Source organism: Motacilla alba, chromosome 4A (genome assembly GCF_015832195.1).
Source record: "Motacilla alba alba isolate MOTALB_02 chromosome 4A, Motacilla_alba_V1.0_pri, whole genome shotgun sequence".
In the NCBI taxonomy this organism is placed as follows: domain Eukaryota; kingdom Metazoa; phylum Chordata; class Aves; order Passeriformes; family Motacillidae; genus Motacilla; species Motacilla alba.
Window position 1 is genome coordinate 18,377,584 of NC_052045.1, and position 14,764 is coordinate 18,392,347.

The following is a 14,764-nucleotide window of genomic DNA, read 5'->3' on the forward strand; positions in this document are numbered from 1 at the left end:
CTGGCTGCTCCCCAAGAGGAGACACCGATGCCGCAGGCTGCACAGAGCAGCGGGGATTGTGCCAGTCACCAGCATCCCACTCCTGCCCCTCTACACCCTGGGATGTAGCCCTGGCACAAAGCCCAGCTGGGGACCAGCAATGCTGATGACAAAATTTACAGGTTTGCGTGGAGGTGGCTATCAGGATGGAGTGGGTTCTCCAGTTCTGTCTCCTTTTCCTCACAGACATGCTTGGAGCATCACTTGAGCTTCTCCTGCCGAATTATGCCTGAGGGGAATGCAGGGACCACAGCTCATCTCCAAGCCATTCCCCCAGAATCTCAGGATTGAGTGGCTGTGGCCCTGTGCCGCCTCTCCCACTTGCAGGATCCTCATTAGTGACATACTCACGGCACTGCTTCCAGATCCATGCTTGATGCAAGTGGACAATTCCTGCCTTTTTTGCTCTGCCTTGAAAATCAGATGGCTTCTTGCCTTGTTTCCTCATGTGGAAGAGCTGACACTTAGTCACATACAGTTGTGCCTGCCTCTCTCGTACACGAGTGGGCTCAGGCCAAGCTCTCCTGGCTGCCCATGGCCCCAGTGCTCAGTGGGAGATGAGGGGGTGCTCTGCTCTTCTAGGGGACCTGTGGCTGACAGGGCCACCCTGGAGCTCCATCTCCCCAGGATAATTTACCACCAACAGCCAGCTGGGGCTTGCACTTCTCCCCAGCAGTTTTGCCCCAGCATCAGCTCCTGCAGCGATGCAGAGCTGGCTTTATGACACTCGTGACACAGCACCAGGAGCCACCAATGCCTGCCACTGAGCAGCACTCCTGGATGCTCCTTGGCCAGCTGGCATTTGGCTGGCATATGACATGGAGGCATTCAACAGTAAAGGGTCTAGGCTGCTCTCTTTCCTCTATGCTGGGCTCTGATTACCCTGTGCCTAGCTCAAAAAAGCTCTTTACTGTCACAGAGACCAAGCCAGGCTGCAGCAAGGCAGGTGAGATTGCAAAATGACCACCAGCCATTAGTTGTGCCTGTCCATGGAAGGTCCTTTGTTAGCTACAAAACCTGGAAATGATCTGGAAGGTGTTAATATTTATTCTGATAAACCTCAAAAAGGGGTTAAAGGGATTTCTTAGCTGACATCAGGGTTGACACCCTGATGCCAGGGCAGTTCCTGCTGTGGACACGTGTGGGGGGTAAACACAAAGCCATGTCCCTCTGCAGATTGTGTTTCTGCTATTATTGCCCCCAAAATGCTGCTGCATTTACTCTTGTCCTTACAACAAAGACAAGGATTAATAACAGTGACTGACGAGTGATTTTGGGGTACACTGAGGTCAATTCTGAAAGCCAAACACCCCAGCAAGGGGACAGCCTCATCTGCAGGCACCAGGGTGCTTCTCCTAGTGGTCCATGCTAGCCCAGGCTGCTAAGCAGTGAGATTCCCTCATGGTTTCTTGCTGTTGGAGAATGAATGCTGCTTGGGGCTTTGAAATGAGGGCATCAATGAGTGTTGCCTCTCTGTGTGGTCCTGCCAGCTCTTTCCCTGTTCCCACTATGGGCTGAGGACAGAGGATGCTCTGAATCCCTGAGACAAGGCTTTTGCCTGTGACTTGAGCCCGGAGCAAGAAGCACTTAGCCCAAAAAGGAAGGAACCTCTGGGCTGGTTTCGTCAGGCACGCCGGGGAAGCGGTGGGTGAGGCGGCAGCCCCAGATAACCTTCCGTCCACCCACCTCTGTGATGCAGAGCCAAGGGAAGGAGGGAGATGACTAAAGGCAGAGAGGAACAGAATAATGAGCGCGGCGTCTTCCCCTGCAATGCCGGCCACGCGGCGAGGCTGAGCCGCCCGGCACGGCAGCGAGGGGGAGGCAAGGTGAGCTGTGGAGAGAGCGGGCAGCCTCCCACCACAGCCACTCCCAGCCAGCAGGGCTGTGCCTGTCTCTCGGAGCAAACCCCGGGCCAGCTTTGCCCGCTCCCTCTCCATCCCTCTCCCCTCCTGCTTCCTGGGCAACAGAAAGCCCTTCGTGCCCTGTGGGGTGCTGGCTTGCCCCTGGATAAACCCCACACGTGGAGGGAGCTGATTCTAGCCACGGCTGGTGTGGCACATGCCATCGCCTCTGTGTTGCCAACAAAGAAAAGGCTTGAGCAGGAGCTTCCTCCGTTGTGGTTTGTTTTACTAAATAAGGTATTCTTGCAGCTTAGCATCCCAAGGCTGTGTGCCCTCGAGTGACAGGGAGCCTGGTGGCAGGGTGGCTTTGGTCCCTGTGCCCACTTGTGGCGTGCACCTGCCCGTGTCTGCACAAGCAGAGCTCCCCACACCCCTGTTTTCTGACAAAGGCAATGACAAAGAGCCTCCCCCCATGCTCTGCACTGATGAGTTTGTGGGGGTGAGGGTGTGAAAGAGGGAGGCAAGGGAGAAGCCATCTTCCCTCCCTTCTGGAGGGGTGTGCAGGGGGAGAGGGGAGCAGCAAGCCCACTCTGGTTGGAGCCAGGCTGGCAGAGCAGGTGTAACACCCGTGAAAGCTTCCAGAGAGCGGGGAGCAGAGACCGACCTCTCCCCATCAGCTGCGCAGGGATGCGTGGGGGGCAGCTGTGCCGGGGGGTGGGCGAGTGGGAGGAGGCAGCTGGTGGGGGAGTGAGGAGTACTTACCCTTTCCAAGACGATCTCTTCGTACTTGAACATCCCATCACTGCCATTCATCTGGAGAGAGGGAGACAGTGTGTTACGACTCTCAGCTGGTCCTGGGGGAATTTGTTTTTCCTCTCTGGTAGCTGAACACGAAAACTCCAACCTAAAAGCTGCACCATCGCTGCTGAAAAAGCCTTAAATGCAACTGCTTGAGCCTGCCCTGGAATTAAACTGTGTGCTGCTTTTCTCTCTGGGCATGAGCCAAAGCCCACTGACTTTAATGCACTTCTGTGCAAAGCCTTTATTCTCCCAGCTCATTTCTCCAGCCATGAAAAGGAACACAACCGAAGGCACAAAAAGAAATAACACCTTTGTTACGTAGCATATAATTAACTTCAGGAATTCACTGCTTGAGGAAGGGAAGAGAGGGGGTCGGTCCATTTAAAGGGAAAAAAATGTCTGTAAATAATAACATAATAAACACCTTTAGCAGCTTATATTTTTTAAATCTTTTCGTTGCATGACTGTATTAACAGGAAATTCAGGATAATTTATTCTACGAACTTAGTTGGGTGCAAAGGAAACAAGGTGTGAGAGAGTGGGGCACAGTAAGAGGTGAAAATATTGTGACGCCCTTATGTACAAAAATGGTGTAGCCTGTCTCAGTGCTGTACACCACACTGATCCCCACGCTTAGAAGTCTCCCATACCCAAAGTATCAAAGCAGAGCTCTTGGAAACATAATGAATAGAAACAAAAAGGGATGCAATTGTAGGCTGTAAAATGGTAAATGTAGACTCGAAAAAAAAAATCCATTCTCCACATAATCAACAGTGCACAGGAAAAATGTAGCAGTTTCACTTCGTATCATCAGGATCAGGTCAGAAACAGCTGCCAAGGTCTAAAATTTAGCAAGATTTGCTATTCAATTGGCTACTGAAACATCCAACACTTAACAGCAACAGTTTCAAAGAAAACTGAGTTGGAAGGGAACTCAAAGGGTTAATGGAATCCAACTGCTGGCCCTGCACAGTCCCCCCAACAATCCCACCCTGTGCCTGAGAGTGTTGTCCAAATGCTCCTGGAGCCCTGGCAGCCTTGGGGCTGTGACCAGTCCCTGGGGAGCCTGTTCAGTGTCCCACCACCCTCTGTGTGGAAAACCTTGTCCCGATGTCCAGCTTAAACCTCCCCTGACACAGCTTTATGCCTTTCCCCCAGGTCCCTTCACAGCACCTGAGAGGAGAGATCAGCGTCTGCTCCTCTGATTCCCCTCATGGGGAGGCTGCAGACTGTGGTGAGCTCTGTCTTCAGTCTCTTCAGTCTCCTCTTCTCCAGGCTGAATAAGCCAAGTCACCTCACCCTTTCCTCATATGGTCTCCTCTAGATCCTTCACAACCTTCGCAGCCTCCTTTGGATGCTCTCTAACAGCTTTAAATCCTTTTATTGTGGCCCCAGGACTCGAGGTGAGGCTGCCCCAGTGGGAGCAGAGACAGACAATCCCTCCCTTGGCAATGCTGTCCCTACTGCACCCCAGGCTAAAGCTGGCCTTTTTGGCTACCAGGGCACACTGGTGACGACATTTATTTTGGAAGGGACTGAACTCAACCTCATAATTTGAGTCATTCTAAGAAACAAGGGATGGGACACGGGTAGTTCTGTATGGCAAGGCAGAGGCAGTGGAACCTGCACTCAGCAGGCAAACACCTCTCTCACTGCGCAGTCCTGCCTCTGCCTGGACAACATGCAGGGTTCCTCATCTGGATTTTACATCCACCATTAACTGATGGCTCATAGATCATATGGATCCACTTTATACACTGTATACACTCTGTATCCCAAACTGGAGCTGACGTGCCTTGGTTTGGACACAGTTCTCCTCATGAGGCACCAGCATGCTGGCTGTGTCCTGCTTTCCCAGCTCCTTGCTATCTGCCCCTGCCGTGGGTGTGTGTGTCACAGGTGGCACAGCCCTGCCAGGCTCCACACCCCCAGAGTGCTGGGGCATTCCTTGGAGGGCACAGCAACCATCATTTATGCTAAAGCCATCATCTGACACCACAGAAGAAAACCCAGCGAGGCAGCGGTGAGGCTCAATGGATAGATAGGAAGAGGAAACAGGAGTTTTTTTAGGTGGCAACAATCAGGGTCCCAGGCAGAGGAGCAGTGCTGCAGGACAGGATATGGGATAGGGCTGTGCCACCTGTGACACACACATCCCCTCATCCCCTGCCCTGGGATGCCAAAGCAATCCTACACCCTGTACTGCGCTTCAAGGATGAGATTGGGCAAAGAAATGGGAATGAGGGTCCAGGCAAGTGTGTTGTCCCTCCTTGGATGTGCCCTGTGCCTGGTGCCTCTCAGGCACAGGAAGATTTCAGGGGACAGTTCAGGGTTGGGACATCAGATACTCCAATAGTAGGATGCTCAGGTCCTCCCAGCGCATTGGGAAAGGGCTTTGGCCAGCTCTTCCAGGAGGATCTTGCCGCAGAAAAGCACTGGAAGTGGTGGGGTTAACCCACAGCAGGATCCCTGCCAGCCTCAGAGGGTCAGGGACACATGGTCAGTGCCACCTTCTGCCACAGTGCCGCCCTATGCTGTGCTCCTGTGGGCAGACAGGCATTGCTTCCCTTGCCACAGGTTCCCCCTCTGGCACGGGCCGCCTTTTCCTCCTCTCATCTTCCCATACTGACTAATCCTAAGTGCAGCCAGCTCGCTGGCCCGTGCCACCCTCAGCGCAGCCTCCCTCGGCACAGCCTCCAGCCCATGCCATGCCACCCCTCTCTGCAGTTGGTATCCCGGTGCGTGGGGCGCAGCGTCGCCTCTCCCCGGCTTTCCAGCAACTCAGATTCCTGGCACCCTTTGCTACTACACACATTGTCCTCACCGCTTTGGCATTCAACACAGTTGCCACACAGCCAGCCATATGCACACCCACGGCCGCAGAGGAACAGCGTACACATCCCTCCAGGATGGGGATCTGCAGAAAGCTGTGACAATCTGTGAGCCGTGCTGAGAGCCAGCGCAGCCCTGCCGGGAGCGGCCGCTGCCAGCGGCACCCGGGCTGCACCGAGAGCCCAGCACGGACCCTGTCACACACCCCAGTGCTGCCAGGCAGCTGAGCTGGGATAGCCCCGCTCCCCAAATCCCCGGGCTGCCAATGCTGAGCAGCGCTCTGCACTGCTCCTGGAAAACCTGCCGTGTAGGTGCTTGCTTGATGCGGTGTCTGCTGGGAGCAGCCTGCATAGGGCAGGCATGTTGGGGTCAGCCAGGCCTGACCGTGAACATTTAGCACTGGTGATGTTTTCAAAATTCACGCAATCGAATGCCAGTTAATTGTATAAGGAAGCTAAACGAAGAACTTAATATATACCACGTAACCAAGGGAACAGGCCAACAAAGCGAATGTTCCAGCGTCGGAAAATCAAATACCAGTCACTCACTGATGGCAAAAACCTCGCCATGATACCCACCAGAGCTGCCAGGACCTGGCTCTGCCGCAGGCTGATCCCCCTGCCCTTTGCCAGTGCCCTGTGCTCCTCCCCAGATCCTGTTTGGGGCCATCTCCAGAGGGAAGATGCCTGGGTGGGAAGATGCACCACACCCTGCTCTCCTCAGGTAACACCTGCAGAGCTGACAGCAGTGTCAGGGGCCAATTAGCTGTTACCAGCATATCCTGATCCTAAGCATCACCTGGCTTCTCTTGGAAAAGAGCATGGGTATTTTTTCCCAGGCCCTTCCCGTGCAACAAGCCCACCTAAGGGCGCAGGAAGAGGCGCCTTTGCTGGCCCCCTCCTCTTTTGAGCGGGAGGGAAAGTTACTGATGACAGCATTTAGCTCATCAACAGAAGGCTGCAGAGCGAACACTCATCTGATAAACAGAAGAGCACACACCTTCCAGAGCTACTGCAAGCTGTCTGCAGGCTCTGCTGGCCAACACCGCCACAGCCCACGTGGAACACCCCTTGGAATTTGCTGGAGAGTAAGGATTTCAGGTGGGTTTTTTGGGCTGGGGGGTGGTTGGCTGTTATTTGTGGTTTTGCTTGTTTGCTTGTTTTTTAAATAAAAAAAGAAGGCCAGATTCAAAAGGCAAAGATTCGGTTCCTCAAATGCAACCCAGACAGGCAACCAGGCTGCAAGAGCAAATACCCTGCAGGAAGGATAACACTGCTCACAGTCCCTTTTGGAGCAAGGTCCTGCTCATATCCTGTGCTAGGATGTGAGCACTGGCACCTGCTGGTGGAGCAGCCATTTATCGAGATAATGGAGAGGGTCTGGAGATGGCAGAGCCAGCCCTTGGTTGTGCCAGCCAGCCCTGGGTGTGGAGGGCACCTGGCAATGCCCCACAGCTGCCCCAGCACGGGGAAAGGGGAGCAGCCCCGTGCCAGGGCAGCGGGTGCAATGGGCACCTCCCCACTGGCACGGGCACCGCCAGGGCTGGCACGGGAGAGCTCTCCCTGCCTGCACATGGCAGGGGGCCCAGGAAAAATAGGTCAAGAGCTGCCTCCCTGTGTCCACGCATCCTGCAGCAGCACTGAGACCTACTGACTCGCTTCCAGCCACCCCCTGGCCTCAGCCCCCTCGTGTGCAGTGCCCATGGTGCTGGCCTTGTGCACAGAGTGGATAAATGCCCTGTTTCTGGTCAGCCTTTTGCCAGAGGGCCACAGGGCCCTCTGACAAGCTTGGGTTTGCAGCCTGACAGCCCCAGCAACAGCTGGGAGGACAGCACAGCCATGCTGCCTGCAGGAACTGGCACTGGGATGTGCCCCAGCCAGCATTTGGACCAAAGTGTGAGGGACTCACTGGCTGAAATCAGGTCTGGAAAGCACTTGTCTTCCTCACACCTGGCTTTTAAGCAACTGAAGGTGATTCCACATCACTGCTGGGCAATGAGGCACCAAATCAGGCTCCAAGGACCTGGACTCTGAAACCTTCAACTCCTCAAGGGCTTTGGAGTGACTTTCCCTGCTCATCTTGGAACTGTCTAGCAGCAAGAAATTGTTTTAGCTTCAGAGAGGCAGCTCTGAAATATGGAGACCTCATCTGCCATGGAAACCCTGTTTCCAGTCCTCCATCTCCACATTATGAACACGCTGGGCAAAATACACCAAGATGTGAAACTGTGAGCATGGGTGATACCCTCCAGCACTCTCCTTAAAATCATCAAGGGATGATTTTAATACTGCAGGCATTTTATAATGGGTTATTTGGGTTTTTACACCCTAGAGGTGCTGGGCTCTGCTCAAGCCACACATTGAGCCCCAGCCATCCCAGTGCTGCAGCCCCCATGCTGCTGGTGCTACATGCTCCTGGGGATGGAAGTGGGTGGATGGGCCATTGAAATGCAGAACAGACTTCTTGATAAACAGTCGGGGCCAAATCAAGCCCAACAGCCAGTCCAATGCAATCAATGGAACTAGAACAGGAAGGAACTAGACTACTTCCATCTGTTTATCATTAAGGAAAGCAATGAATAGTTAAGTAATTAAAGACTGGAAGATGTGACTTTAACCCTTCCAAATACATACTGTACCAACGGGCTTCAGATTTTGGGTTTGTAAAAAACAAACTCGTGTTTCCAGATTTGGCATTTTGGTGTTTGCAGCAAGCTCCTGGTGTGGCTCCTTTGCTGACCTGGGAAACTTCTGAGGTTTTGGGGAGTTGTTTTCTCTGAAGCCTGAGGAATCCAGCACCCCAGAGAAGGAAAAGATGGAGCAAGGCCTGTTTCCTGGTATAACGTGAAGTAGAAGGCAAGAGGGTTTCCAGGCTGGGTGCTGAGGAATCAAACTGAGCTGTCTCCCCTGCTCTGGGCACCCAGAGGTGACACACACCAGATCACAACCTGCAGAGCACAGCTACAACCTGGTGGCCCTTTTGACCCCTGCAGGACAGTTCCTCCCAGCATGTTCTGCTGAGTTTGGATGGATGGGATCAGTGACTGTCACCCCCAGCATGATGCTGGCATCTGTCTGGGGTGCAGAGCACCCCCTGAAACCCAGCCAAAGTGGAGGGAGAAGGGGTGGACAGGGATGTGGAGGTGGAGGGAGATATGTGAAGTTAATGAGCTGGAGCACAGGGAAGCAGCCAGGAGGGCGGGAGTCAACTGCAGTAGAAGGAGTGGTTGCCGCCCCACATGAGGGCTCCCAGAAGTTCCTGGACTCTGCAGGGCTTAGGAACCTGCTCAGCGTGACAGAGCCTGTCCTTGGCCCCTGGGCACACCTCTCATTGCCCTTGGGCTCACAGGCAGGGAGGAGGGATGGGCATGGACGGAGTGTGGCAAAGGATGCAATGCTGGTGCCTGCAATGATGAGTGGGCAATGTTCCTCCAAAGGTGTGACATTTTGTACTGAGGGAGGGTACAAAATGGATGTGAAAGTGGACTTTCCATCCAGGAACACCTCCCCCTCCTGCCCTGCTCACAGCACACTTCTCGCTTGCTCTGGTCCAGCAGGTTGGTGGTCCCTTTCCTCCAGGAGACACTGCCCTTTTCCCAGTTCCCTGTAGAACAGCCAGGAGAGTGCAGACAGGAAACTGCAACATGGCACTGGCCCTGCAAGGTGCCCAGCACAGTGACAGAACCTGCAACCCACAACTCCCTGCCCTGCCATGTGTTTGGGGAAGCACCGCCACCTTTGGGGACAGCAGCTCCCCTCTGCCACATTCACACAAGGCTGCTGGACCAAGGACCACCATGCTGAGAGATGCACCACTGCCTTCCTCCCCAGTGCCAGGTGGCTTCAATTCAGACTCAACTAAACCATACAGCCAGGGTTGGAAAGGTCTCCGCCCGGCTTTCCTTCTTTTCTGTAGCTCTTCTCAACCGGTGCAGCCCAGTGCAGCTCTGATGTGCACTGACCCCACCACAAGCTGTGTGCTGAGATCTGCAGTTTTCTACAGGGGAAATTCAACCCCCAGAAGTCACCAGTGGCCCACTACCCTGACTCCAAAGATGAACCCACCCCAGCTCTGAGTCCTGGTGCTGCCCCACTGCTGTGGAAGGCAGCTGCAGTTTGATGCATCAGAAGTAAACCCGATGCAAAGCACCCAGCCCTGGCAAGCTGTTAGCTGGGCTCCTTTGGGCAAAGAAGGGAAGCACTTCACAAGCACAGAGCTAGTGCTGCTGGCCAGAAACCCATGCTGGCCACTCTGCTCCCTTCATCTGCCCCACAGGAATGAGTAACAAGTGTTCTGGGGACAGATGCAGCAGGATGCAAACCCTGTCCGCAACAAACCGAGGAGGATTATCTTATACTACACCACTACTACACGGTGCCAAATTCACCGTGGCTGCAAACACACTCACCAAGCACTGCTCAGCTGATGGCAGCCTTCAGTGGGAGAGGAGCAGCACCTCATGGGCCCTGCTGCCCTGAGGACTAGTGAAGTGAGATACCAGCAAGCACCCAGAGAGCGCTGCGCCCCTCCTGAGGGGCCAGGGCTGCCTAAGGATGCTGAGGCAGTGCAGGAAGGTAAAGGATGCCCCAGCAGAGTCTCTCAACCCCCCTGCACGGGAGGCAGAGGAAATGGCTGTACGATTAACCCTGAACACAACCAGCCTGGATCCCCGGCTCCTCTGCTCAGGCCTTTTGCCTTGTACCTCCCTGTGCTGGAGTCCCCAGCATCGCCTGCTGCTGGCCTTGGTTCTGCGCTGTGTCACCCAGTTCCAGAAAGGTTTGGGGGTGGGATGAGCGGTGGGGACATGGCGTGGGTATCAGGATCTTCTGCTGCCTTACCAGGGCCTCCTTGAGCTGGGAAAGTCTTTCCTGCATTGCTGAGCAGGGAAAATGCAGCACTTGATCAAAGGAAGCAAAACGAAACCGGGAGACTTACAGAGAGCCCTTGTTCCAGCGAGTCTGTATTCACGATAATGGGAGCGGGGTTGGCCTGTGAGGAGACAAAAGTGGGATGTCACCAAGCTGAGCGATGAAGCCAGCCCTTCGTGGTGCACTGCCTCTCCCCTGGCCATGCCATCACAGACCCTCCAGGCCAGGCAGCAGAGAGAGAGGGTTCTGTTTGTCCCTCCTCCAGGTGTCCAACAGCCCTGGGACAGGAGCAGGGCCACAGCATGGCTCTGGGCATCAGTCCCAGCCTCAGAGCTGGTGTGTCCCAAACACCCCATGCCCTTGGCTGCTGGGAGGGAGATAGGGAAGACTGGAAATTCTCTCAGGCTTGTGTCAGACTCTCAAAATTTATGTGAAATTCACACTAGTGAGGGGTTAGGAAATATGAGGAGTAGGGAAAGAAGCCTTTCTGAGGGAGGAATTTACTGCCAGCACACCAGGCCATCAAGCACCTTCCAATAGCTGCTGTTCCTTCTAAGCACAGGGCCACCATGCCCTGGGAGGGGTGACAGCATTTGGTCCCTTATCCTTATTACTCCTATGCTCGGCAGCCTCGGCTCACCCCGCACAGCAGCACATGCATCCTCCTGTCCTGAAGGGCTCCCCGTGAACCTCTCTCCGGGTCCCTCCTCCTGGGCTGCCTCTGCCCTCGGCTCGCTGCACATCGCAGCGCAGACACGTGCGGAGGGCAGCCAGGGCAGCGAGGCAGGCACGGAGGAAGGGAGGGCGGAGAAAGGGATGGACGAAGGCGCAGCGCCGCAGGCCCGGGGCGAGTGAGGCCGGGGGAGGGACGGGACGGCTGGAGACTGGGGACGGCCGAAGGAGGGACAGGACAGGACGGCCAGAACGATGGGGCGGCCGGAGGAGAGACGAGACGGGACGGGACGGGACGGGACGGGACGGGGAGGGACGGGGAGGGACGGGACGGGGAGGGACGGGACGGGACGGGGAGGGACGGGGAGGGACGGGACGGGACGGGACGGGACGGGACGGGACGGGACGGGACGGGAGGCTGGAGGAGGAGGAGGAGGAGGGCCGGGCCGGTGGGTCGGGGCCGGTGAGGGGCCCCGGCGGGTCCCGCCCCCGGAGCTGTCCAGCGCCGCCGCTGCTGAAGGCGCGGGGCTCCGCGGAGCCGCCCTGGGCGCTGGGGAGGGAGGGAGGAGCGGCCAAAAGCGAGAGGCAGATCCCAAGGCTCACGTTCCTCGCCGGCACACAGCGGAGCAGCGCAAAGCCTGGAAGGTCAGCGGTGGGTTGGAACTCGCTTCATCATCCCCAGGCTCGCGAGGAGAACAGCAGCCGGAGCGAGACACCGAGGAGACAGCAGCTACCGGGGGCAGTGGAGTGAGCCGCCTGCCTTGGGGCATCACGAACATCAGGCAGCAACCAGCCAGGCAAAGAGCGGGCTAGTGAAGCAACTACCAGGGACCACCGTCTGCCATTAACAGGGGTCTTGGACCACACGGCCCAACAGCCTCTGAGTCTGGTATCTTTACAGGAGCCAGTTGCCTCCTCGTCGCCCTTGTCTGGGTTGCCCGTCCCCGACCGAGAGCAGCCTCCCCCCATAACCCAACGCAACAGTCCCCACCATGTCCTGTTTTTGTTGACCCTATTTCTAGACTATTCACTCTCCTCAATTAGTGGATGAGAGAGTTAAGGACCAACCAGACTGTGGTTTAAATCCTGCCCCGGAAGGTTCTGCTCTCATATGGATGGAGCAGGAGGTAGTTAATTTGATTTATTCAGATGCCTTCTGATCTTTCCTGCAGCTCTAACTATTGGCTATTGGTTACAAAACCATCGTTTTTATGGCAATTAATTCTCTAACTCAGGTAAATATGACCACTTCCAAGCACTCCTGTCAAACCCCTTCCTCACACAAAGGAGAATCACAGTTTTCGGGTCCAGTGTCTTGGGATGTCCAAGTCCCAGAAGCAATGTTAAACTGGGAATATCCCCTCTCTGGCAGTACACAGTCCTTGTATTTAATCCAGATAATTTGTGAGATAGAATATATTAAACCTGGCAGTGGCTTTTATTAGTCCCCAGTGCAATTCTAGGAAGGGATTCCACATTTCAAGGCAGAAAAGAAGCACTTCTACTGCCAGCAATTAACAACCAGTAACACATCAAGGTTTGAACATCCAGATGCCAGCTCTTATTAGATGAGTTTCCAGGAAGGATGCAGAAGAGGCAACCTAAGTGAATGTAGCCCATCATGTGCCCCATGATTTATAAAAAGAATTCAACTCCACAAATGATGCTTTGGATCCCTCCCAGGGAGAAGTGCTCTATATAATAATGTTATAGAGGCTTTTGCAGGTCCAGCCTGAGTCCTCACTGAGCCCCACTGCACTCTTTGTTGAATTAATAATAGCCCAAAAATCACACATCACATTGCCTCGCTCACACAGTGGTGAGCCCTAAGGACATATTTTGTTTAGCCTGCACCGAGCATCCTTCGCAGCCATTCCACACTAGTGATTTTTTACATCTCAGAATACTGCTAGGAGCACAATTTCCCACTCAGGCTCCAGATGGGACCCAGGAGATACTGAATGTGAGTTGCTGCTCTAAAATAAAGTCACACATGGTCAGGAGGAACTCAGACCAGGAAATCCCCACTTGCCTCCTGCAACTATTCCAGCTACTACAAGAAAGGTGTTTGGGCATTACTTCTGACTTCCACTTGCAAATATTTCAATATTTGCACTTTGCCTGTCCTACATCTAGAGACAGATAAGAGCTAAGACTCAGAAATTACACAGAGCACCTGAAAATAAAAGCTTTTGCCTCCTTCCACCAGTCAGGCAGAGGTACTGAGCAGCTCTGCTAGCCAGGGGAGGAAAGAGACAGTCATAATTTTTTTTCTGGGCAGCAGGAACGTGCTGGTGAATTAACCATGCCCTCAATTCTATAGGGAAGGGTAAGTAATTTATGCCCTAAGGAGCAGGGGTTTGCAGCATGCAGGGAGGAGAGGGAACAGGGCTGTGCATTCAGATCACATTCAATGGGGGCTGTCAGGTCTCTTCCATCTAAACCCCTTCATCACAATATTATTTACCAAGCCCTGTTTGTGCTTGGGGGGGTTTACAAATAGAAAGAGAAGAGGTCCAAGTCCTACAGTGCTCACTCCATGGCAGCAGGATCACCAAAGTCCAGTGGAGCTGGAGGTGCCCTGAACTCTCTCCATCAAGCAGAGGCACTTGGTCTCAGGGGATGGAGGCTGCAGGGACTCAAGGAGGACCTTGGGGAGTGAGGAGGGCACTGCACAGATGCAGAGAGATAGATCTAGGCACAAAGCCAGCGAGGCAGAGGACAGCTGTTGAGAAAATCTGGGCAGCAACAACAGTCAAAGGAAACCATGGTGAAGGGGGATGAAGTTTGAAGGTCAGGATTCAAGATCTCTCTGGTCTCATGGGGGCTGAGAGAAGCAGAGTCTTGCATTCACTGAGCTCTGCACGACAGCCCTGGTGGCAGCCACAGCCCAAGTGCTGACACAGGGAGCAGCAATCTGCCCCAGGCAGCCCCCGGAGAGGGACTGGCTCCCTGTGCAATCTTGGGAGAGCATCGTGCCTGTTTGGGGCAGCTGCCTCTGTGGTTGAAGCCAGGAGGAGGCTGTGGGTCTGTATGCAGGGCAGAAGGGATGTCTCCTCCTCCACAGGCTGGAGCAATACCACTGCAGCACGTGCAGGGAGCAGCTGGGCAGGCTAGCAGTGCTCGGAAAAAACCTCAGGCACAGGATGTGGCCTTTCAGAACTAGCCTTAGATATCCCCTCTGGGTAGTGGTCTGAGAGGGACTGCTGCTATCTGGGCTCCACTTGGGCTGTGGCAGCCCAGTGACACTAACACAGTCACCTGGGAGCACCAAACCCCAAACATCTACAGGTATCACCACAGTTTCTACTGCTGTCATCTGCTGGCACAAAGGTAGGAATTACAAAACATGATGGCTTTCCAAAACTTCCAAGCAAAAGAAAAGCTGCAATTACATGCAAATGGAGGAGGTTCACTAGCCTGCTGCTGAGGATTGGGTCCTGCCCTGTGGCATTTCCCCAAGGACTGCTCTCAGGGCTGGCACTCAGGAGCTGGGCAGGGAGACTCTGAACTGAAGGTTCAAGATAATATCTGCAGAACTGAGATCCCAAAGCTTTGCCATAGCTTCACATTCTCCACAGAACCAGCATGGGGCCAGCCCACAGAGGTCAGGAGATATGTAGCTCCTGGAGGCAAAATACACGTGCTACAGATGTCCCAGGACAAGGGCAACTGGATTGTGACCACATATAAACACTTTTCCATCTTAAC

The 14,764-nt window shown here is 54.4% G+C and overlaps 1 protein-coding gene across 12 annotated transcripts in view; it reads right to left on the reverse strand.

Annotated features, from left to right (window-relative positions):
- DLG3 (discs large MAGUK scaffold protein 3) overlaps positions 1-14,764 on the reverse strand; it is a 76,734-nt gene that overhangs the window by 27,388 nt on the left and 34,582 nt on the right. For 9 of the 12 annotated variants that reach the window (XR_005259879.1, XM_038164507.1, XM_038164506.1 and 6 more), the window contains 2 exons: positions 10,449-10,502; positions 2,643-2,693 (listed from right to left, as the gene is read on the reverse strand). Coding sequence is in view for 11 of the 12 variants with exons in the window: in XM_038164507.1 (XP_038020435.1) it covers positions 2,643-2,693; positions 10,449-10,502 (105 nt within the window). In the remaining variant the exon portion in view is untranslated. The remainder of the gene's footprint in view (positions 1-2,642; positions 2,694-10,448; positions 10,503-14,764) is intronic. The other 3 variants (XM_038164505.1, XM_038164514.1, XM_038164510.1) reach the window with 1 other exon arrangement.